Source organism: Pelophylax lessonae (genome assembly GCF_965119305.1).
Source record: "Pelophylax lessonae genome assembly, chromosome: 4".
In the NCBI taxonomy this organism is placed as follows: domain Eukaryota; kingdom Metazoa; phylum Chordata; class Amphibia; order Anura; family Ranidae; genus Pelophylax; species Pelophylax lessonae.
The window spans coordinates 297,982,772-298,008,320 of NC_138771.1; the positions used below are offsets into that span (position 1 = coordinate 297,982,772).

The 25,549-nt window shown below is 44.9% G+C and overlaps 1 protein-coding gene across 1 annotated transcript in view; it reads right to left on the minus strand.

The window, feature by feature from the left end:
• CFAP54 (cilia and flagella associated protein 54) overlaps positions 1–25,549 on the minus strand; it is a 616,124-nt gene that overhangs the window by 533,687 nt on the left and 56,888 nt on the right. Inside the window, exon 6 of the mRNA XM_082253561.1 lies at positions 19,308–19,451. Within this exon, the coding sequence (XP_082109687.1) occupies positions 19,308–19,451 (144 nt within the window). The remainder of the gene's footprint in view (positions 1–19,307; positions 19,452–25,549) is intronic.

Here is a 25,549-nt window from a genome sequence, read left to right on the forward strand (position 1 = left end):
GAACAGATGAAGATTTTTAATAAACTTTCCAAAATGTCTCCTGTCGTTATTTACATACACTGCCTTTTATGGGGTGAATGGGTAGGGGTACAGTGTACCCCATACCCATTCACGTAGGGAGGGGGTCCGGGATCTGGGGGGCCCCCTTGTTAAAGGGGGCTTCCAGATTCCGATGAACCCCCTGCCCGCAGACCCCCATAACCACCGGCCAGGGTTGTGGGGATGAGGCCCTTGTCCTCATCAACATGGGGGCAAGGTGCTTTGGGGTGGGGGGGTGCAGAGCCCTTCGGGGTGCACAGCCCTTCGGGTCTGGTATGGAATTTGAGGGTAGCCCCACGCCGAAAAAACGGCGTGGGGTCCCCCCCCAAAATCCATACCAGACTTGCGGTGCGACTTCTATTTAAATCAATAGGCTCCCATAGGGAACCATTGATTTTGAATGGAAGACAAAAAACTTATAACGTGGCTGAACGTATGTTCATCACATTCGGTCACGTTTGGTCACGTTTGGTCACGTTCGGCCGCGTTTCTGCATTTGAAACGCCAGGAAACACACGTTCAAACGCAAATAATTGCGTTCCCTGAACTCAACTGCCTGCAAATGACTGTAAACGACCCTGTGTACATGAACAGATAAGATAACATGTAGGTGGGTTCAGGGACTTCTGAAAAAAAACACCCAACTGCTCCTAAACGGCCATTTACAATGTCCCGTGTACATGGAGCCTTAGATTGTAGGCTTAGTTTGTATAGGTTAGTTTATTTTATTTTATGTACAATATTTAACCACTTCCCGCCCGCCCTATTACAGATTGACGGCGGGAATGTGGTTGAGTTATCCTGACCGGACGTCATATGACGGCGGCAGGATAACTCCGCTCTGGGCGCCCCCCGGGGGCGCGCAGAGCGGCGATCGGTGATGCGAGGTGTCAGTCTGACACCCTGCATCTCCGATCTCGGTAAAGAGCCTCTGACGGAGGCTCTTTACCATGTGATCAGCCGTGTCCAATCACGGCTGGTCACATAGTAAATAGGAACAGCCGTTGATCGGCTTTCCTTAGTTCGTGCCTGACAGGCACGAGTAAAGGAGCGCCGATCGGCGGCTCCCCTGACAGGGGGGGGGGTCGGCACTGGTAATCAGATCATTGATTACCAGTGCAGACCCTCGGGGGGGGGATGCCACTAGATCCACCAGGGATGCCCACTATGACCCCAGGGATGCCCACTATGACCCCAGGGATGCCCACTATGGCCACCAGGGATGGCAATCAGGGCTCAGGGAGCCCCCCATTGCCCTCCCCATCAGTGATGCCCACCAGTGTCCTCCCTATCAGTGCTGCCCACAAGTGCCCATCACTGCCATCCTTTAGTGTCGCCCACCAGTGCCCATTATTGCCCACCAATGCCGCCTATCAGTGCCCATTAGTGCCCATCAGTGCCGCCCGTCAGTGCCGATCAGTGCCGCCCATCAGTGCCCACCAGTGCCGCCTATCAGTGCCCATTAGTGCCCGTCAGTGCCACCTATCAATGCCCGTCAGTGCCACCTATCAGTGTCCATCAATGCCGCCTATCAGTGCCCAGCAGTGCCGCCTATCAGTGCCCGCCAATGCTGCATATCTGTGCTACCTATCAGTGCCACATATCAGTGCCTATCAGTGCCGCCTATCAGTGCCGCCTATCAGTGCCACCCCATCAGTGCCACCCCATCAGTGCCACCCCATCAGTGCCTCCTCATCAGTGCCTGTCAGTGCAGTCTCATCAGTGCTAATCAGTGCAGGAAAAAAATTATTTATTTACAAAATTGTATAACAAACAAAAATTTTTTTTTTTTTTTTTAAACTTTTCGGTCTTTTTTTATTTGTTTAGCAAAAAGTAAAAATCGCACAGGTGATCAAATACCACCGAAAGAAAGCTCTATTTGTGGGGGGAAAATGACATAAATTTGGTGAAGGTACAGTGTTGCATGACCGCGCAATTGTCATTCAAAATGCAACAGCGCTAAAAGGGGAAAATTGGCCTGGGCGGGAAGGGAGGGAAGTGCCCTGTATTAAAGTGGTTAATTAGAAAATGGTGAAATATAAAAAATTTGAAAATTAATAAATTGACTAATACCAAGAACTTAATGATTAATAAAAACATTATCCCTCTTTTTTATCCTTAATTTAAGTCTGAACTCTAGGCATATAAAGGGTTGCCTTTTAAACCAGTTAATATCCTTTAGGAAAAAAATTACATTTATTTTTAAATACAAGTGCCTGAACTTTATATTTGCTATCTGTAATCACTTGCACAGTAGGCCGGTTCCCACCACAGAAACGCAGTCCGGATGTGTTTCAGATGCATTTATGCATACCCGTTTTTATGTGTTTTAAATGCAATCTTGCTTTTTTTGTCCCCCCAAAGTTTCCTGGGGTTTTTTGTTTTTTGTCATGCTGCAATGCTTTTTGGATGCGTTTAGATACATTCCAGTGCATTTTTGATGCATTTATGATGCGTTGTGCCGCATTCCAGTTCAGTTCCTTGTAGAAAAATGCAGCATGTTCTACTTTTGTTGACTGTACTGGAACAAACTGCAATGGTGTGAACTTTGCAATTGAAATCCATCTATGTGTTTTCTGATTAAAAAAATAAAATAAAACGCACTGGACTGCATGTGGTTTGAACTGGCCCTAGGACTGGTGGAAGCCAAGGACCAACAGTCTGAATCATTTAGGTTCTACTACATTCCAAAGAGCTGGCATTATTTTTGTGTATGTGCTTTAGGTATGTGTCAGCTGAAACACATCTTCCACCTTTAACTGAAACTGGAATCTGCTATTTCTGTGTACAGTAAAACCTTGGATTGCGAGCATAATTCGTTCCGGAAGCATGCTTGTAATCCAAAGCACTCTTATATCAAAGCGAATTTCCCCATAAGGAATAATGGAGACTCAGATGATTCGTTCCACAACCATTTATTCATAAATCCTTCAATTTATAGTCCATATAAAAAGATTATAGCATTGCGATAGGATGTGTAACCATAAAATGTCCATCCACAAATAGCCCAAATAGCCACTTCCACAAGGGGATTGGAAGCAAAATCCAGCAGGAGCTACAGGGTATCAAAGAGAAGAGAGGCGCCTCTAAGTGTTGCAATAAGGTTCCATTTAATGAAGGTTCAACATTTAGCAACTCACATGGTTGATGAATAAAACAGTCACATCTAAGTATGCAGGCATCCGGGATAAAGCTGTCCACATAGACTATCTTCTGCACCGCCAGCTGCTAGTCTGTAATCCTGACCGGGAAGACCACCCTGGAGTAAAGCGATGTGAAAGCGAGGGGCAGCATGGAAAGGATGATGTAGATGGCGGTGCGGAGGATGGTCCTATGTGGACAGCTTTACCCCGGATGCCGGCATCCTTAGATGTGCCTGTTCCAATCATCAACCATGTGAGTTGCTAAATGTTGTACCTTCATTAAATTTAACCATATTGCTACACTAAGAGGCGCCTCTCTTCTCTTTTATACTCAGCTGTGACTTGAGGCTACTTGTATATCAAGACATCGCTTGTATATCAAGTCAAAATTTATTTGAAAATTTTGCTTGTCTTGCAAAGCGCTCTTAAACCAAGTTACTCTCAAACCAAGGTTTTACTGTATGTGCTTTTGGTATGTTGCCTTCTCCTTCTGTTGCCATGTGAGCATTACCATGATGTTGTTTTTTGTTGCTCTGGACTATCTTACCTAAGTTTTATATGCTGATATTATCTTTATACCTCTGGCCTCTTGCTAGTCTAACTTTAGAAATGAAAGACTTTGACTGTTAGGCATCCTTATATTCACTCATGAATAATTAACAAACTTCCACCCCCACCCTTATAACAGTATAAATTTAGAACACCCTTAAGGCGTTAGCACGTTGCTGGGGAAGCATGTTGCTGGGGGAGCACGTTGTGGGGCTTCCTTCTCTAAGGCTTCTTTCTCTAAATGATTCTTTATACAAGTGGTATGCACTTCAAGCTCTGCACTTCAGCGATTGCACAAAGCGAACATAGATTGCAAATTAGACTGAAAAGCACCAAAAAAGCTGCAGGTGACCCTGTCTCTCTATTCAGCTCTCCTTCCACTCTGTAACATGCGCTCTCTACCACTCCTTCTGGCAGTTGTGACCTCTCTCCTTAAACTCTCTTACCTTCATCCCTCTTCTCCACCCCACAGGTTATATATACCACCCTGCCTTCTGTCCTTTCCCTATTACTGCTCCCACCAACTCTTGCTAATTCTACATCCATATACTGAGAAAACCTCCAGGACTCTGGGGCATGTCCCTTCATATAAGTCACACTCCCACATTACCTCCCTCGACCTCCTGCTTCTCCTAACCTCTGGTGACATATCCCCAAACCCTGGTGTCAGGTCACCTGTGGCCAGGTGACAACTGCACCCTGTTGGAGGCAGGGGCGCAGCGCAAGGTAGTGAACCCAATAGCAGACTGCTGCGGATGGACCGGAACGTGAGCCCAAGATTCCCCAGGGCGCGGAGTCTAAGACCCAGCATGTGTTCACCAGAGCCTCTAGTGGTGAGGATGGACTTCGCTGCAGCTGGGCCCAGGTCGCGGCCCCTGGGGTCCCCCAGGTCACGCTCCGTAGGGAGAGAAGGGAAGCAGCCACTCAGGACACACAGAATGGTGATGGGTAAGCCGAGGTCAGGGTAACAGGCAGACAAGAGTAGTCAAGGGACAGGCCAAAGGTCAGGGTAACAGGCAAACAGGAATAGTCAGAGACAAGCCAAAGTCGGTACACAGAAGAGTAGTTCAAGCACACGGCAAACAGGAAACAGGAACTAACACTGTTGAACAGCAAAGCATACCTGCAGTGCGCTGGTTAATATAGACTTCCTGTGATGACCTGGGCGGGGCAGGAACAGGAAGTAGAGGTGATAAAAAGGAGCCAGAAGGAAGAGTCTGGCCCTGACCTCGTATTCCTTAGGAATGGGCAAAGGCATGAGGAGACCAGCAGGAGCTTGTGTGGAGGATTTAGACTGAGCACAGACATGACAAGCCTTGACATAGTCTTTGACCTCCGAGCGGAGATTAGGCCACCAGTAGTGACGGCTGATGAGCAAGAAGGACCGGAGAAAACCTGCGTGGCCCGCCACCTTGGAATCATGTGCCCAACGGAGAATCTTAGCTCTTAGCTCAGTGGGGACAAAGGTCTTACCAGGAGGAATTTTTGAGTCCAGGGTGGTAGAATGGGCAACAATGCATGAAGTTGGGGCAATCGGCTCAGGTTCAGGAGTCTACTTCTTGTCCAAAGTGTCAAAGGACCTGTGGGGTCCTCATCTGATTTGTTACAAAACGCATCCCGGTAATCGCTGTATGCAGCGGGAAGGTCAGAAGATACCGATGTGGTAGCAACCGGAAGTCTCTCCTTTGGAGTCATCTTGGAAAGGCATGACGAGAGACATAAGGGGGTCCCAAGCCAGGATCTGCCCAGAGACCCAGTCCACATGGGGAGTGTGGAGCTTTAGCCAAGGAAGGTCCAATACAATGGGAGTAGAGGCTTTGGGCTGGATGAGAAAGGATATCCATTCCTGGTGGAGAATCCCCACTGACATCCTAATAGGTAGTGTCTGGAAGCGAAAAGGGCCCCTGGAAGAACAGTGCCATCAATTGCCGAAACTACTAACGGCGTAGAAAGGGGTGAAAGGGCGAGCTTCATAGAAGAAGCAGTTCTCCAGTCCATAAAGTTGCCAACAGCCCCAGAATCCAGATATGCAAGGGTTGATTGGGGAGAAGTGCTTACATGAAGGGACACCGGAAGAAGAAGACGGGAAGGCGATGCTTCTGGATTCAATATTCCACCTTCTAAATGTATTACCCGAGCGTTTCCCGGGCGAAGCGAGCAGGAGTCACGAAAGTGGCCCTTGCCTCCACAATAGAGGCATAAGCCCAAAGTTCTGCATCTAGCATGTTCTTCGGGGGTTAGTCTGGTCCGGCCCAACTGCATAGGTTCCTCAAAAGGCAGAGGATGCTCCGCGGAACGATTTGAGGGGAGCTCAGACTGGTTAGGGCCTAGGGAGTGCTGGCATCTTTTTTCTATGGGTTGCATAGGTTCCCCAACAGGCCGAGGATACTCCACGGGACGAAGTGAGGGGAGCTCGGAGTGGCTAGGACCTAGGGAGTGTTGGCGTTTTTTTTTTTCTATGGACCTCTCCTGAAAACGAATATCGATCTGGTTGCACAAGGAGCAGTGCTGTATTTTGGCCTAGGCCAACAAGGCCTAGGCCTAGGGCGGCACTTTGTGGGGGGGCGGCGCCCGCATGAGAAAAAAAAAACAGACCCATCCTCTAAATTTCGTCTCTGCTGTGTCTGCCTTCCGCGGCCACCTCCTGCACACATACAGTTCCCGAAGCGGCTTGCTATCGGCATATCAGCAGCAGTACGAGGCAGGGGCGGACTGACCATTCAGGCCAGTAGGGGGCCCCCATCATGATGAGCGGCTGAGGTGCGATAGTGGCAGATCTTCCTCCTCTGGTCAGTGTCCATGAGCTCTCCCTAACCTGCACTGATAGCTCGGGCTCGGTGAGTGGGACAATGGAAGTATCGGCTCTCCTTCCCCCTGCTGACAGCCAGAGAAAGCATGCCGATCCCTGACCATCACAGCCACCTACATCCAGCACCTAGGACATGAGCCGTTGCAGTGATAATAGAGGAGTTCGGGGGAGAGGAAGGGGAGGAGTGAGCGGGCACACACATCATACATAGCATCAGGACTTACAGGTGAGGCTCTCTCTTTGTATGACTCCTGCTACAGCAGCAACTTTGCCCTCCAACTTTACTTTCCCTCTCTCTGTGTACTGTCTGCAGGTCTACATCTTCCCGGTAAGATGAGACAATCACACCCACCCCACCCCCCCTCTCTTCACCGTCTCCTGTTTGTTTGCTCTCCCCTCACATGTATCTTCACTGCTCTCATCCTGCACCCTTCTGTCTAAGATCTGACCATTGCCAGCACTGACTGTCTGACTTACACCCTTTCCATCCCAGATTACTTGTTAACTCTTCCAGCAGCTCAGTTCATTATCTGCAGTCATTTAAGGTGGCTGTAGTAGGAATGAAATAAGGTCCACAGCCACCTTAAGAGCCGGGTCACACACATGCAATGACAGACATTGCATGTGATTCGGAGCGCACTGCTCTGCAAATCACATGCGATGTCTGTGCATTGCAAATTCAGCCATACAGTCTGTATGGCTGAATTTGCTTTGCATTCAGATCAAAGTCACACAGGACCCTTTTTTGGTCCGCACCAGAATCAGGTCACATGTGTGTTCACACCTATGCGATCCAATCCATGTCCAAACTAACAGTTCGCACTGTGATATGTGAACTGCCTGTGAGTCAAGTGTGATGCGGGAACCCGCAGGGTTCCTGCATCGCATATGTGTGAACCGGCACTAAATGACTGCAGATAATGTACTGAGCTGCTGAACAGTTGGAAGATATAAAAAGTCATCTTGGATGAAAAGGGTGTCAGGCAGTCAGTGTGTGTGTGAAAACATGTAAAATAAGCCTACGCGCTGACCATCAACCAGATGTAGTAAAAGATGAGAGATGATAAATAGAGTAAGAATATATGGGATAAAAGGGGCTTATAGATTAGCAGCCAATTCTTAGCAGTGTCTCCACATACATATATCAGGGTAAGTAATAGAATAAAATCGGCGCCCAATCACCCCCAATATAATAAAATCACAGGAATAAATAGTAAAAATTCTAAAACCAAGCAAAGCAACTGCAAAAAAGCAATACACAATTGTGGAAAATATATGTGATAATAATAACGTGCAAAAAGAATTGCAATAAATAAACAAGGAATAATAATGCAGTGAAATAATATCGCAAAGTGATAAAGTGCATAGTGGAATGTGTATAATAACACAAATTGGCATAAAAAAAGGTTTCACTGAAAAAAACAGTGATGGAAATAAATCATTTTATACGTAAATAAAGTGCACCGTGCTTCAAAGATCAGTCAAATCCAATAATGGAACAAAAAACATATGGGCTAATCCTACTATAAAAGTGATATGTGCACAATATAAAAAAATCACAGTGGTGAGGAAGTGACAAAAAAAATAGTCAAATTAATAAAACAATCATGATACCCCAAAAAAATAATGGGTGAGATAAAAAAGAATAAAGGTATAAAAATGTATAGAAAAAAGTTCATCAGTTCATACAGAACATCAAAGTTCATAAAGAAAGTGCTGGTGAGAAAATAACTCCAGAAGTGTGGGAAACTCCGTATAGTGCGGGAAACTGATTTAATCACTGTGGTGGTGAGCTAAATCCTAAAATGAGTGAAATGGACGTTCACCTCCAAAACACTCAAAATGAGCGTTTGTACCAAAGGTAACAGGATCTCCACTGTAGAAATAGGGGTCCAGTGATGGTTCCTTTAAAACAAGAGGCTCCTCTGGTCCTTATTGGAAAGCCAGCAACAGCATCAAGGGGTAAAAACCTATGAAAGGTTGGAAGCTGCAGACAGAGCGTCCATTCTGGCTGATCAAGGGAGTTGGAGATTTTTATGCAAAATATTCTTGCAGCTTCATCGATTACACACCAATCATCACCATAGATGGAAGATAACGCTTCAATCTCATCAATCTCACTGTTTACAATTATCTGCAGAAGGTACAGAAGTTGTCCATGTACCTTCTGCAGATAATTGTAAACAGTGAGATTGATGAGATTGAAGCATTATCTTCCATCTTTAAATCTTTGAAGCATGGTGCACTTTATTTACGTATAAAATGATTTATTTCCATCGCTGTTTTTTTCAGTGAAACCTTTTTTTCACCTTTCTTTCACGCCAATTTGTGTTATTATACACATTCCACTATGCACTTTATCACTTTGTGATATTATTTCACTGCATTATTATTCCTTGTTATTTATTGCAATTCTTTTTGCACGTTATTATTATCACATATATTTTCCACAATTGTGTATTGCTTTTTTGCAGTTGCTTTGCTTGGTTTTAGAATTTTTACTATTTACTCCTGTGATTTTATTATATTGGGGGTGATTGAGCGCCGATTTTATTCTATTACTTACCAGTGTGTGTGTGGACCCCTAGAGAGGAATGTCCATATCTGAGACCACACTTGTAAAGAAGACCTTAGGAGCTCATCTCATTCACACAGCTAGATGGGGCAGTACAAGCAGGCAGTTGAGCTAAAGTTTTACTACCCCCGAACCCCCCCCCCCCCCCCAGTGCTGTTCAATGGCAAAAATTAAATTGTATGTCACCATGATTGTGGTGTACCAAAACGACACTGCAAGGGCCTGCAATGAACATGGCTGGGGGCCTGGGGCATTGTGGGTCTGCACTTTCACAGTAATAAAAGGCAGTGAGTAAATGACATTTTGCCCCCTCACTGCTTGTCAAACACCACAATAGCCACCCATCCAAATTAGCCCTTAAAGTCCTTTTAGCTCCCCTTCCTCTCTCCGAGTTCCCCCTAGAGCCCCTTAGTTTCATGCATTCCAACAGAGCGAGTTCCCCTCCTTCATCCCACTGACATACAGTAGATGCCAAATTAGTCCTCCTCAGATTGACAAGTGACGCAGTCTGATGATGATCATTAAAGGACAGTTAAATGTTTCCTTAGACCCTATCACACAAGGGGGACTCCCCTTAGCTCAGTGGGGGATCTGTCCATTGATCAGAGCAGAGCAGACAGATGACAGGTCCGTGTCCACTCAGTTTATGCAGAGTGGCCACGGATCAAACCAACGCTGCTCTATGGGCAGTCGGGCGTACATGGACTCCACTGTCTGTTTATGCCCAACTACCCTCCGATCCACCAGAGGTGGAGCTCTAAGAGGAAAAGGTGGAGCATAAAGAAGAAGGGGTGTGGTTTACAGATGACAGGGCGGGTCTGAAACAGGAAAGGGTGTGGCCTTGACAGGAAGGGGTGGGTCATAGTTAAATTAGGGGGTGCATGAAGTTAGTCAGGCCTAGGGCAGCACAAAACCTAAATACACCACTGACAAGGAGATGACATTGTCCAGACCGTCGGGAATGGTTCTTCCAGCTAATTCGTCCTTCACTCGGTCAGAGAGACCCTGCAAAAAGGTAGCGACCAGGGCCTCATTGTTCCAGCTCAATTCAGCTGAGAGGATACGGAACTGGAGAGCATATTGTCCCACCGAACGGGATTCTTGGTGGAGACGTAAAAGAGCACTTGCCGCTGAAGAAACCTGAGCCGGCTCCTCAAAGATGTTACGAAAGAGGTTTAAGAAGTCGGACAGGTTGGAAACTACTAGATCATTCTTCTCCCATAGGGGGGCAGCTCAGGCTAGAGCTTCACCGGAAAGGAGGGAAATAATATAGGCTACCTTTGCCCGATCTGACCGGAAGTTTTGGGGCTGAAGCTCAAAATGGATGGTGCATTGGCTAAGAAACCCCCTGCAGGCCTTGGAGTCTCCAGAAAAACGGATTGGAGGAGGTAATTGCAGCGAATGCGAATCTGCGCTAGGCACGACAGGCCAAACCACTGGTTGCTCTTGGGGTTGCGGATTCGGGGTTCCCAACGAGGTCTGAAGCTGTTTAAAGCGGGAAGCCAGATCCTGTAGGAATCGCATCACCTGAGTCTGATTAGCTTCTTGCGTCTCGAGTCTGCGAACTAAGCCCTGTAATGGATCGTCTGGAGGGTGCGGCACGTCGGCCGGGTTCATGGCTGTTCAAAATGTCAGGTCACCTGTGGCCAGGTGACAACTGCACCCTGTTGGAGGCAGGGGCGCAGCGCAAGGTAGAGAACCCGATAGCAGACTGCTGCGGATGGACCGGAACGTGAGCCCAAGATTCCCCAGGGCGCGGAGTCTAAGACCCAGCATGTGTTCACCAGAGCCTCTAGTGGTGAGGATGGACTTCGCTGCAGCTGGGCCCAGGTCGCGGCCCCTGGGGTCCCCCAGGTCACGCTCCGTAGGGAGAGAAGGGAAGCAGCCGCTCAGGACACACAGAATGGTGATGGGTAAGCCGAGGTCAGGGTAACAGGCAGACAAGGGTAGTCAAGGGACAGGCCAAAGGTCAGGGTAACAGGCAAACAGGAATAGTCAGAGACAAGCCAAAGTCGGTACACAGAAGAGTAGTTCAAGCACACGGCAAACAGGAAACAGGAACTAACACTGTTGAACAGCAAAGCATACCTGTGTTGCGCTGGTTAATATAGACTTCCTGTGATAACCGGGGTGGGGCAGGAACAGGAAGTAGAGGTGATAAAAAGGAGCCAGAAGGAAGAGTCTGGCCCTTAATGCGGACATGAGGAACAGGTAAGCTACCAGACATTATTGCATATCCATGACACCTGGGCCCCCATCATCTGTCTTTGTCCAATGCTCCCATCACGCTACACTGTCTGCCAGCAACGGCAACCCACAGAACATCTTCTTCCCAAAACCAACCTCACCTTCTCCTGTGCCCTCTGGAATGCCCACTCTGTCTGTAACAAACTCACTGCCCTCCACAACCTCTTTATCACAAATTCCCTTAACCTACTTGCCATTACTGAAACCTGGCTTCATGAATCTGACACTACTTCCCCTGCTTCCCTCTCCAATGGTGGCCTTCTCTGGACTCACTCCCCCAGACCAAGTGGACAGAAGGGAGTTGGAGTGGGAATCCTTCTAGCCCCATGCAGCACCAGGTACTTCACCCACCTCACTTTGGCACTCTTCTCTTTTGAGGCACATTGTATTAATCTATTTTCTTCTGTTTCTCTATGAATTGCTGTCATCTACCAGCCCCCTGGAGTGGTATTAACCTTCCTGGATGACTTCCCTGCCTGGCTACCCTACTTTCTCTCTTCTGAAATCACCAAAATCACGACTTCAACATCCCTGTTAATGTTAAAACTACTACTACTACTTCTAAACTTCTCAGTCTATTCTACCTGCTTCTCCTTTCTATTGTTAGTTTGTGGATGCAAATGTTATGCCACTGTCGCCTCCCTGGGGCACAGTTTGTTCCCCTTGGGGTGCCCTGGGTGCGATGACAGCATTCCCTTGATGATGACAGTATTTCCTTGCTGATCTGTACTTGTATGCACCCACCTAATGTGAGGCAGACTCAAATTATTGAAATAAACTATTCAGTCTAACCTCAGCTCTTGACCTGAACCAATGGATACAGACTCCTACTCACTCCAACGTGAACACCCTTGACCTTATCTTCTCCTATCTGTGCACTCCGTGCAATCTCTCCAACAATCCTCTCCTACTCTCTGATCACCAGTTTATTAGTTTCGCTCTCCCCCGATCTTCCACCTCCTATCCCTCCAACAGTTATCCATGGAAACCTTCGCCACCTAAACTCTTCTCTTCTCTACTCTGCTATTGACCACCTCTATGACAAAATCTTATCCCTGTCCTTGCCCAACTTAGCCACTTTCATCTACAACAGCTCACTGTCACCCTCCCTAGATAAGCTCGTCCCCTCCCTATACGCAGAATCAGGCCCCAACCGCTGGCAAACAGACGACACAAGAAGTCTCAGAAAACGCAGCCGCGCTCTTGAGCGTCAGTGGCGGAAGACTAGGTCCCAGGAAGACTTTAACCAATATAAATCTTCCCTCCTAAAATACTATTCCTGCCTCCACACTGCCAAACAGACCTATTTTATCACACTCAATAACACATTATCATCCAGTCACCGTCAACTCTTGTCTACCTTTAACACTCTACTCTGACCTTCACCCTCTAACTCACTCACTGCCCAGAAGATCGCCAATTGCTTCAAAAATAAGATTGATACAATTTTTGAGGAGATATCCAATGTGAAGAAACCTCCCCCACTCAACACCCTATGTCCACAGGTACAATTGCTTCCCCTATTCAACCCTGCTAGTATTAACAAGGTTGCTAAACATTTTTCTAACACCCATCTAAACACCTGCCCCCTGGATCCTGCTCCCTCGCAAATGCTACGCTCATCCTCTGACTCTATTCTACACTTTCTAACTCACATTTGCAATCTCTCCCGCTCTTCTGGCATCTTCCCCAACTCTCTAAAACATGCACTAGTCACCCCTATCCTTAAAAAAGCCCTCACTGGACCCCACCAATCTTAACAACATACACCAAATCTCCTTACTTTCCTTCTCCAAACTCCTTGACAGGCTGGTCTACAACTGACTGAGCGGCCAATTGACTACGAACAAACTTCTTGATCCTCTTCAGTCAAGATTTTGCCCTCAGCACTCCATGGGAATTGCTCACCTTAAACTCACAAACAACCTACTGACGGCGAAAACCAATGGACACTATTTTGTACTACTTCTCCTGGACCTCTCTGCTGCCTTTGATACAGTGGACCACCCCCTTCTCCTCAAAAAAACTCCACTCCTTTGGTCTCCTTGACTGTACTCTTCGCTAGTTATCATACCTATCCCACAGCTCTTTCAGTGTCACATCACTTCCTCAAACTCAACCTATCCAAAACAGAGCTCATGATATTTCCTCCCCCATGTGTCACTTCACCGGATTTCACTGTCAAAATCAATGGCTAAACTATCAACCTGTCTCCCCATGCCAAGCTCCTAGGTGTAATCCTGGACTTTGAACTATCCTTTCAGCCCCACGTCCAAAGCTTGCCGCCTTAACCCCTGCAACATCTCTAAGATACGCCCTTTCCTAACCAATGTCACCAAAAAGCTTCTAACCTACTCACTGGTTATCTCTTGCCTCGACTACTGCAACTCCCTCCTCATTGGCCTACTTCTAAATAGGCTATCCTCATTTCAGTCCATCATGAACGCTGCTGCCAGGCACATCCGCCTTACAAAATACCAACAAATTATATTCAAGATGCTAAAGGTAACTTATAAAGCCATCCACAAACTGGCCCCCAGCTCAGTGGCATACCAACAGGGGGGGCGGGGGGGGCGGTCCGCCCTGGGTGCCACACATTAGGGGGGTGTCAGGGAGCACCAGGGTGACACCCGGGGCCGGCCACCGGACTGCCTCCGCCGCTCACTGACACAGGAGAGGAGGAGAAACTGTATAAAGCAGAGCATGGGAGAGAGACTCACCGTCACTCACGAGCCCTGCATACACAGCAGGCGCTGCCGGAGTTAACTGTGCTAGATAATGAGAAGGCGATTGGTTGCTAGGACTGCCTATCAACCAATCACCTGCTCATTGGTGTTAGATAGGAAAGTGCGCTGATTCGGATTAGGGTGTGCCGCTACCTTAGAGTGAATGATGTGGAATGTGTAAAAAATCAGGTGCGCTACCCAAATGTGTATATGGAAATACAACAATAGTGTAAAAAATATACTATTATGGAATAAATAAAGAAACCATACAAATCGTGCTAACAAAATAGTCCGAAATGTGACTGGTGAAACACCAATGTGCAATAAACGTCCATATTAAAAGTCCATAAATAAAGGTGCAAATGTGGTGACATAAACTTCAAACTCAGGAAGATGTGAACTGTGATTGGAAGGTGCAAGGTCCCACCACCAGCTTAGCCTCTTACCAAAAGTTGAATTTTAAGGGCATATACGGATGTGACCGCTCCAGGGGTCATGCAACCAGGTGGAGGGATTCCCAAAAAAAACTCAGAAGGCACTCTACCACACTCGTGCTCCCTAGACTCTTACCGGACAAAAGCCAGACAAGAAGCTTGGAGTAATATTGATGAGTGATCCTGCCGGGAATTGCTGGGCTCTAGGATGGTTGCTGTAGTTTGTGTCCAAGAGGAACCGACCCAAACAGAAACCTGATGGTAAGCGATCCTGCCAAAAAGTGCCTGGACTCTGATAGGCTACTATGACTTCTGTGTCTGGTTAACCTCAATGATAGGGGACACAACATAGGGGACCGCCATAGTGCATTATCAACAGTAAGATTTTATTGAATACAAGTGATTGCACTTACAGTTATGAAGACAATTATAGCGAGTTCCCTCAAGGTGGAGCTGTATGGCGGGGTCCGCCTGCAGTGCGGACCACTGCCTAGGTCTAGTTGTGATGACGCGGCGCCTCCTCTCTGACGACGTTTCTCCCGATTGGGCATCCACTGAGATAGGAGGTGACTCGCTATAATTGTCCGGTAAGAGTCTAGGGAGCACGAGTGTGGTAGAGTGCCTTCTGAGTTTTTTTTGGGAATCCCTCCACCTGGTTGCATGACCCCTGGAGCGGTCACATCCGTATATGCCCTTAAAATTCAAGGTGGGACCTTGCACCTTCCAATCACAGTTCACATCTTCCTGAGTTTGAAGTTTATGTCACCACATTTGCACCTTTATTTATGGACTTTTAATATGGACGTTTATTGCACATTGGTGTTTCACCAGTCACATTTCGGACTATTTTGTTAGCACGATTTGTATTGTTTCTTTATTTATTCCAATCACCTGCTCATTAACTAGCACAGTTAACTTCGGCATTTCCCGCTGACCGCTGTGTATTCAGGGCTCGTGAGTGTGACAGTGAGACTCTCTCCCATTCTCTGCTCTCCTCCTAATAAGGTAGGAGGGGGAGGGGCAATTGTATTGTAAAGGGGTTTTATTGGAGGGGGGGTCTGTATTGTAGAGGGGTTTTATTGGAGGGGGGTTGTCTGCATTGTAAAGGGGTTCTATTGGGGGGATTGTACTGTAAAGTGGTTCTATTGGGGGGGGGTCTGCATTTTAGAGGGGTTCTATTGGGGGAGGGGGGGTTTGTATTGTAAAGGGTTCTATTGGGGAGGGTGTCTGCATTGTAGAGGGGTTTTATTGGAGGGGGGTGTCTGCATTGTAAAGGGGTTTTATTGGAGGGGGGGGGGTGTCTGCATTGTAAAGGGGTTCTATTGGGGGGCTTGTATTGTAAAGTGGTTCCATTGGGGGGTCTGCATTTTAGAGGGGTTCTATGGGGGGGGGGGTTTGTATTGTAAAGGGTCCTATTGGGGGTGTTTGTATTGTAGAGGGGTTCTATTGGGGAGGTTTGTATTGTAGAGGGGTTTGCATTGTAGAGGGGTTCTATTGGGGGGGGGGTTTGTATTGTAAAGGGGTTCTATTGGCGGTGGCTTTGTATTGTAAAGGGGTTCTATTGGGGGGGGGCTGTATAATGTAAAGGGTTCTATTGAGGGGGGGGCGAGGGCTATGTCATGTAAAGGCTTCTATTGGGGGGGTGTGGAAACTGTGTAATGTAAAGGGTTCTATGGGGGGGTGGGGGCTGTGTAATGTAAGGGGTTCGTTTGGGGGGCAGGGGCTGTGTAATGTGAAGGGTTCCATGGGGGGTGGGGGGTGGGGGCTGTGTAATGTAAGGGGTTCTATTGGGGGACGGGGGCTGTGTAATGTGAAGGGTTCTATGGGGGCGGGGGCTGTATAATGTAAAAGGTTCTATGGGGGCGGGGGCTGTGTAACATAAAGGTTTCCATGAGGGGGTGTGGGCTGTGTAATGTAAAGAGTTCCAATGGGGGGGGGCATTTTTTGAAAGCGCACCAAAAGTCTTGCATGCTGCATCTTTGGCACGCTTTCAGAAAACAGGAAAATATTTTTTTGGGGGGGAGTGACACCAATCCTAGTGACACCACTGACAGTAGCACACAGTAAGTATGCCACTGCCAGTTACATGTATTTTACATGTACAGTGCATTGCGAAAGTATTCGGCCCCCTTAAACTTTTCAACCTTTTGCCACATTTCAGGCTTCAAACCTAAAGATATAAAACTGTATTTTTTTTTTTGAAGAATCAACAACAAGTGGGACACAATCATGAAGTGGAACGAAATTTATTGGATATTTCAAACTTTGTTAACAAATAAAAAACTGAAAAATTGGGCGTGCAAAATTATTCAGCCCCTTTAATTTCAGTGCAGCAAACTCTCTCCAGAAGTTCAGTGAGGATCTCTGAATGATCCAATGTTGACCTAAATGACTAATGATGATAAATAGAATCCACCTGTGTGTAATCAAGTCTCCGTATAAATGCATCTGCACTGTGATAGTCTCAGAGGTCCATTTAAAGTGCAGAGAGCATCATGAAGAACAAGTAACACACCAGGCAGGTCCGAGATACTGTTGTGGAGAAGTTTAAAGCCGGATTTGGATACAAAAAGATTTCCCAAGCTTTAAACATCCCAAGAAGCACTGTGCAAGCGATAATATTAAAATGGAAGGAGTATCAGACCACTGCAAATCTACGAAGACCTGGCCGTCCCTCTAAACTTTCAGCTCATACAAGGAGAAGACTGATCAGAGATGCAGCCAAGAGGCCCATGATCACTCTGGATGAACTGCAGAGATCTACAGCTGAGGTGGGAGACTCTGTCCATAGGACAACAATCAGTCGTATACTGCACAAATCTGGCCTTTATGGAAGAGTGGCAAGAAGAAAGCCATTTCTTAAAGATATCCATAAAAAGTGTCATTTAAAGTTTGTCACAAGCCACCTGGGAGACACACCAAACATGTGGAAGAAGGTGCTCTGGTCAGATGAAACCAAAATCGAACTTTGTGGCAACAATGCAAAACGTTATGTTTGGCGTAAAAGCAACACAACTCATCACCCTGAACACACCATCCCCACTGTCAAACATGGTGGTGGTAGCATCATGGTTTGGTCCTGCTTTTCTTCAGCAGGGACAGGGAAGATGGTTAAAATTGGATGGAGCCAAATACAGGACCATTCTGGAAGAAAACCTGATGGAGTCTGCAAAAGACCAGAGACTGGGATGGAGATTTGTCTTCCAACAAGACAATGATCCAAAACATAAAGCAAAATCTACAATGGAATGGTTCACAAATAAACATATCCAGGTGTTAGAATGGCCAAGTCAAAGTCCAGACCTGAATCCAATCGAGAATCTGTGGAAAGAACTGAAAACTGCTGTTCACAAACGCTCTCCATCCAACCTCACTGAGCTCGAGCTGCAAGGAGGAATGGGCAAAAATCTCTCAATGTGCAAAACTGATAGAGACATACCCCAAGCGACTTACAGCTGTAATCGCAGCAAAAGCTGGCGCTACAAAGTATTAAGGGGGCTGAATAATTTTGCACGCCCAATTTTTCAGTTTTTTATTTGTTAAAAAAGTTTGAAATATCCAATAAATTTCTTTCCACTTCATGATTGTGTCCCACTTGATGTTGATTCTTCACAAAAAAATACAGTTTTATATCTTTATGTTTAAAGCCTGAAATGTGGCAAAAGGTCAAAAAGTTCAAGGGGGGCGAATACTTTCGCAATGCACTGTATTTCTGTCTGGCGCCTCAGGTCAATCGGCGCCGTTTTTGCAGAGGAGGAGGGGCCTCATCGCCGGGTCAATGTGCGGTTCGTCGCCTGCACGCCGGGGGGGGGGGGTGCCAGATATAGGATTCGCCCCGGGTGCCAAATGCTCTAGGTACGCCCCTGCCCCAGCTACATCACTAACCTGGTCTCAAAATACCAACCAAATCATCCTCTTTGCTCCTCCCCAAGACCTCCTGCTCGCTAGCTCCCTTGTCACCTCATCCCATGCTCGCCTCCAAGACTTCTTCCGAGCCTCTCCCATCCTCTGGAATGCTCTACCCCAATCTGTCCGACTATCTTCAACTATGTTTACTTTCAGACGATCCCTGAAAACTCATCTCTTCCGAGAAGCCTATGTGGCTCTCACCTAACAAGTGTACATTTATATTCTCCATCAGCACATCCCCCACAGTTATTACCTCTTGTATTTCTTGACCCTCCCTCTTAAACTGTAAGCTCTAACAAGCAGGGCCCTCTGATTCCTACTGTATTAAAGTGTGTTCTATTCGTACTGTCTACCCTCAAGATGTAAAGCGCTGCGTAAACTGTTGGCGCTATATAAATCCTGTATAATATTAATAATCTAACACTGGAGGCTGTCTAACAGGAAGAGAGACCAGAGTGAGCAAAGTCATAACCTCAAAAATACAGGGAAAATGCTGGGAGCAGGTGGGGTGACTTGGCTGCATTGCTTAACTACAGTAGGGGAATGTAAGGTCATAGACCTGGCTAATAATTTTGCAAATGACATCCAAAAAGATTGTTCCTTAGTTTGCTAACCTGCACTGGGGGCTGCAATACCACTGATTGTTATGGGCAAGGAAGATCTTTCTTTCCCTCCAGGCATGGTATACAAAACAATAGATTACAAATTAAAAAAAAAAAAAGCTAAATCCTTTTATTTTACAGAGGTTTTTATTATTTTTAATTAAAAGGAAACTGAAACAAGAAAGCTTAAATAATTGTTTTAAAATACCAGTCTTAGCCATCGCTAGTAGGAAAGCCATTTCATGGACACTAGCATACAGAAATTGAACTTTACCTCTCCATGAACTTCTTCTCGGCAGTCAAAGTAGCACTGACACACAGCAGTGTAGAGTGTCGCCCTCCATTTCAGGTAGTGAAGTGACAGCAAGGGAACTGAGGATTCCATGCACACACTTGCCCATAAGAGGAACTCTAAAGCCTTTAAATAAAGAGATACACAAGATACAATGTTTACTCTGCTAACAAAGATTTGCCATTTATTGGCCTAGAATGACAATAACAAATTAATTTAGTATCACTATGTAGTAAATGATGCAGTAAATGCATTACAGCCTAACAGTTAGATTTATTATTTTATATAGGGTCTGATAAAAGTGTTTGCAAAGATCAGGAAAGCAAACACTACCGGAGGTTCTTCATGTCGCACATTCCCTACCTTGTCCACTAGAGGTCCCCATTAGATGAGTTTTTAGAATTCAAGCACAAGATTGCATCTCTCATGAAAGCCTTGGCAGACAGAAACTGATGACCTGAATTTGTTTTATGGCATAAAAATATCCACACAGTTCACGATCCTCATCCATATTCGTGACTGCTCAAGAACTGATTTATAGCACATTGTGTGCATGGGGAATATCACCTTCTGATTCCTCCTAAACCTAAAGTTAGATGTATGACTTGATGTCCTATGAATTTCATATAACACAATCTATGTGAAATGTGTTAAAAATATGTATGCTTGACCCCACACTCTATTGTATGTTTCTATAAGATGCGCGAATTTGTATCAATGTATCACCATCATATCAAGGTTTACAGAATCCGTTGCCATATGTTTCTTGCTTTAATTAACCCTCCTTTTGTGTAATTATGTAACGATTTTTGAACATATAAAAAAATAATAAATTAGGTGATTTAAAAAAAAAAAAAAATAGCCTATACCTATATCAAATCCTTGTGCCTTCTGGCATGACAAATTAAAACAATTAAGAGCTGTATGACTACCCAATTCCGTTAAATGTTTTTTTCCTTGCAGTTTTTAGCACAAAAAGCATTAACATCATGACAACATACGGACTATGTGAAGATTGTGCCTAGGCAGCCAGTAGTAGGAATTTTGAAGGGTTGGGTAGGATACAGGGCTTTTTCTCTCAGAAAATAGGTGCAGGAACTCAACCACGACCCCCCCCCCCCTGCCCCAATACACATACACCCTCCAAACTGCGTCAAATAGTGGATGTGGTCACATTTAACAGTGAGAGGGTCATACAGGGGCATTAAATATTAGGTGTGCATAATGTGCAGAGTTTATAGGGGTTGGTGTGTGTTACACAGAGTGCAGAGTTTAGGGGTATGCTGCATACAGAGTGCAGAGTTCAGCGTTCTCTTCCACAGCTGCCCACTTCTGCATCCCCCATCCGCATCTCACGTTCACCCCTCTTCAACTCGGTCCTCTGCATGCAACCCCCCCTCCCCCTCTACTGCCCCCATCTCTCCCCCCTCCTTGAAAGCTTCACCATCTTCCACGTGTCTTACTTTTGTGGCTGTATTAAGATTAGGCTTCCAGAACGCTACAGTAGTACCTCCCCACACACTGTAGGTGGTTCAGCCTCTTTCACTTGCAGGGAGATCATACAATGGGGGTGTCGGCATCCACCCTGGGCACCTGCATCTCCCTTGTCCCCATCCTGAACCCAGTGGGAGATTCTGAGGAGATCAGATCTGTGGGAGCCGTTGGGAAACAAGCTGTCACTTGTAAACACAGAAGCCGTACCTCTGTCTTTACAAGTCATAGTGACAGAGAGCAGAGGACCTGAGCCAGAGGTGGAGGAACTGAGTTCCACCACGTTCCAGCTGAAAAAAAAGCCCTTCTAGGATAACACTAGCAGACGGTTATATGGTAGGGAGGCGCACACAGTCTCTGACTAGCAGAAAAAGTAAAGCAATGTTGGTCAGCATTCAAGGATTGACCGATATTTTGAAAGCCAGTAAAAATGTTATTTGAAAGGTTTCCTCTTTGTGTTTCAATGCAGGGGTAGGCACTTCCATAGATTTGCTTACCCTAGTCCTAGAGCTTTTTCCACCCTTCCCCTTCCCAAAGTGTACCTGCCAAAGCAGTGCAGTACAACAGGTTCACTTAAATGCCACCCACTGCTGCAGCTGCTTATACTCACTTTCCCTTTCCTTTCCCGCATCTTCAGAAGCATTCCAAATTCCAAATCCTAACTTGGAGCTTAAATGGGGTTTCTTCTTTTTAACTCCCAACCAGGCAAATGGCTTGGAGGTGAAGCAAAAAGAAGACAATTATAAGCAGCTGCATGGACCCGGATTAAAATGAATCTGGTACTTTGCCTTGCATGTGGTCCACAGCATTTTTTTTATTACATTTTTAAAATATATCCATTCCTTACAACGATTACTTTTTATTCTGACATTTTGTACAGTCAGATAAAGCTACTGTATACATGGTGGCAAATTTGGACACAAACTTTTTGTTTCTTGATTTTATTTAGGAAGAAAGTAAAAACAAAAAAAAAAAACTTTTTCAGGTAGTTTTTTCCAATGCAACTTGCACATAATTTTCACAGCCCCTGATATGTGTATAATTTATAAAGTATTTTGGCTAAAAAGATATTACATAAGTGTGGTTTGTATGTAGTGTAGCAGAATAATAAAACTAAAAGATCACCTTTTAATCAAGGAGAGCTGCGCTGAAATGCTACATGCAATGTTTACCACTCAGGGAAAAAAAAACATCTTCCATAAATTTGGTGTGTAACACTAACATAAGTTAGGGTTGTGATAAAGGCTATTTTTTAAATTAAAATAATAAGTATGTTATACTGAGCTGCTCTATGCAATGGTATTGCACAGAGCAGTGGTGTACCTCCTCTTCTAGAGTCCCACACTGGTGCTCTCTGCTCCTTCTCTCTTGCGTGTGCCCCAATAACAAACCATGTAGTATGGGGGCACATGTGTGAACGCGCTCCCAGGCCGGGATGTGTGCGTCCACAAAAATACACAGCAGGGCTCAGCAATGCCCCTGCTGCCTCCTCACAAGTTTTGACTATCAGCAGAAAGACCCAATGGCTCCCACTGCTTTCAGTGTAGACTGTGAGAGCAGGGAGAAGAGGAGAGAAGAACTGCAGCCGGGCACAGCTTTGGATCGACAGAGAACTCAGGTAAGTGTTTGGGGCTGAGGGGGGTAATAGAAGGTGGACAACATAAGTGCTATAATGTTTTTTCCCTTCATGCACTGAATGCATTAGGAACCACTTTAAGGTAAAAAATAGTTAAACACTCTGTTGCTCCAGGAAAAAAAACCTCCATTCAAAGTTCAGCCTCAGAGAGGAAATTCAGGCGCACGCCCTGGTTGAAACAGAAGCATATGGAAGAAATGGATTGGATGGCGACCCTCCAAAAAATGTGTCCTTTATTAAAGAAAACAAAAATACATGAAGGATAATCATACCACATCGGAGATGATGACACTGGCAGCTAATGCGTTTCGCACCCAAGCTGGTACTTAGTCATAGCTTATGAGCTATGACTAAGCACCAGCTTGAGTGCGAAACACGTTAGCTGCCAGTGTCATCATCTCCGCTGTGGTATGATTATCCTATATGTATTTTTGTATTTTTGTTTTCTTTAATAAAGGACTAATTTTTTTGGAGTACCGCCATCTAGTCCATTTCTTTCATATAAAAAATAGTTAAGGTGTAAACCACTTTAAGTATCTGCAAACAAGAATAAGAACAATGTTTCCATTTTTATAGATCTGATATTACAAAAATTCTTAGTTATTTTTTAATGAAGTATTTATCATATTTTACTAATTTATTTTAATGTATTCCTTTTTTCATTTTGGGAGGCTGGGTCATTCAGGGAAACTAGATTCAACCTGTTCATTTACCTCTGCAGCAAGAGATCATTTATAATTTTGATCTATTGCTCGCTTTTACCAGTTGTCACTATTAGAGCGATTTGTTGCTGCATAGAGAAGCAGGATAGAGATGCATCAGGATTTGCCGAGTCTAAAAGGATAGCTCCCAAAGTTGTATAGATGGTGACACAGATGGCATTAGAGAACTTTTGCTTTGAACACAATGAGTTCCCTGGTTCCCACAGCCCCCCAGATAGACTACTCTTGTGTGGTTTTCTGTTGAGGTGTGGATCTACAGAGTTGACCACTATTTTGGATGTTCAGTAAGCTTTTGCTTCTTCCCCTCTTTTTATTTATTTTTTTCCTAAATTTTTGGATTTAATTACAGACACCCTACCTGCAACATCAAACTCCTAAAGAAGTGAACTCTGTTTCAGCAAACACATTGAGATTATGATGTTTTTCACCCTGTGGAGTTATGGTGCAACTGTACCTTAGCACAAAGAGATATGTACCAGCATTTCGAAATAATACATGTAATGTTTTTGTCTTCCTTTGGTACACTTTATTTTTAACTTTTTTTTAATGGGTATTTGTAATAAAGTATATGGCTTTTTATACTCTATAAGTTTAATTGGTGTCTTGACCTCCAAAAATCCCAGAGCCAAATGTTTTTGGAACTTCTTAGCTATGATAACTGCCCTGGGTGCAGTTTTAAAATGACGTTAGGGCAAACAAATGTAATTCCAGTGTCATTTTAAGATAGCATCCAGGACTCAAATGATTAACATAGCTTAAAGAAGACCCAACTGGGACAGGGGCTTTTGGAGGAGACTGCTGCAGGGTACTCTTGCCTAATGACTATGGGCCCTGGCTTTTGAGGTTCCCCATCTCCTTTTCTTGGTTCCCAGAGTCAGTGTTTCAGGTAGACATGGACCCAAATTCAAAGCAAAACCACTAAAAGGGTCTCACAGGCACACACCTCCTAAATAATAAAGCCCCCTCAAAAGCCAGGGCCCAAAGTCAGTAGAGCAAGAGGCTACTCTGCAGTCCCCTCCAAAAGCCCCTTTGTCCCGGTTGGGTCTGTCACAAGAACCAACTATGACTAGGCTTCTAGAATAATCTGAGCATGATCAAAATGATTTTGATGTTTTTTAAAGTCATTATTACGGATTATTTGTGTGTTATGAATAATCATTTTTGAATAGATTTTAATTTGAGCAGATAACTACCCGATCTGCTTCCCTAAACACAGGGGAGGAAATGAGCTAAAACAATGAAGTCTAAAAATGAATATCCTGTAAAAGAATTATACTACAAATTACAGTATAAATGACATGTATAAGATGCCTTTATGGTGCTTGCTGATTTTTTAGATAACACTGAGATGAGGCTGGAATCTAAGCATTATGATTGTAACACAAAACTAAGACACTCTAATGAATGAAGCGTTGTCTGACCATTAGTGCAAAGAAGAAGAGTGACACCAGATAACAACAGGACAGCGCTCTAATGGCTCATGCTCATTGCCAAATGCTGCCGTATGCCCTTCAATGCAACACTGCTCAAGTGCAAGTGCTAAAATGCAAAATGTAAGCCACCAAAACCCTTCTAGTTAACTATGGATCACCTTTATATTACAGGCTTACTACTCCAAAATAGTATGGAGTTGTTGTCAAGCTTATGAACAGACTTATGTTATTGGTGGCTACAATCCTAATGGCTAATAGTGCATTGTCCATATTTCTCTGTTTCTTCGTGTTATGAGTAGCATGTATTCTGAATTACTTCAATAAAAAATGATGAAAGTGAAAATGCAAACTGTAGCAAAAGGCTTGCGCTTGACCTGCCTGCGATGAAAATGCTTTTCAACAAGAGCTGCTGTTTCTAAAGATATACAACACAAAGCAGGTCAAAAGCAGCCACCAAACTGTCACCAGCACTGCATCATTAAAGTGAACTAGAATTTTCTAACTTGCATTTAATGTGCATTTCATATGCACATCCAGTTCAGGAATACACCTGTCTACAGATGCAAAGGCAATTTCAACTGCCTTCAACCATCTTTAAATCGCAAAAATTCCCGACAGGAAAAAATGGAAATGACAGTTTCTTTCACTTTCACATAACCCACAAGTTCAAGACTATAGGTAGTAGATCTCCTTGATCCATTTGATCGTTCTTGTGATTCAAAGCTGGTTGTTTGAAAACTGCCTTTTATATGAACAAAATTTAGCACCCTCTAGTGTGCTACTAGTGTGAATGTAAGAAAATGTTTGTTATGTTGAAGTGTTACTAAACCCAGAACCTGCATTCACTATATCTGGTCTCCCACAGTACACAGAACATGGAAATGCAATTATTTTAGTGAATATAAACTGATAAATACCTTTTCTCATCAGCAGTATATAGCA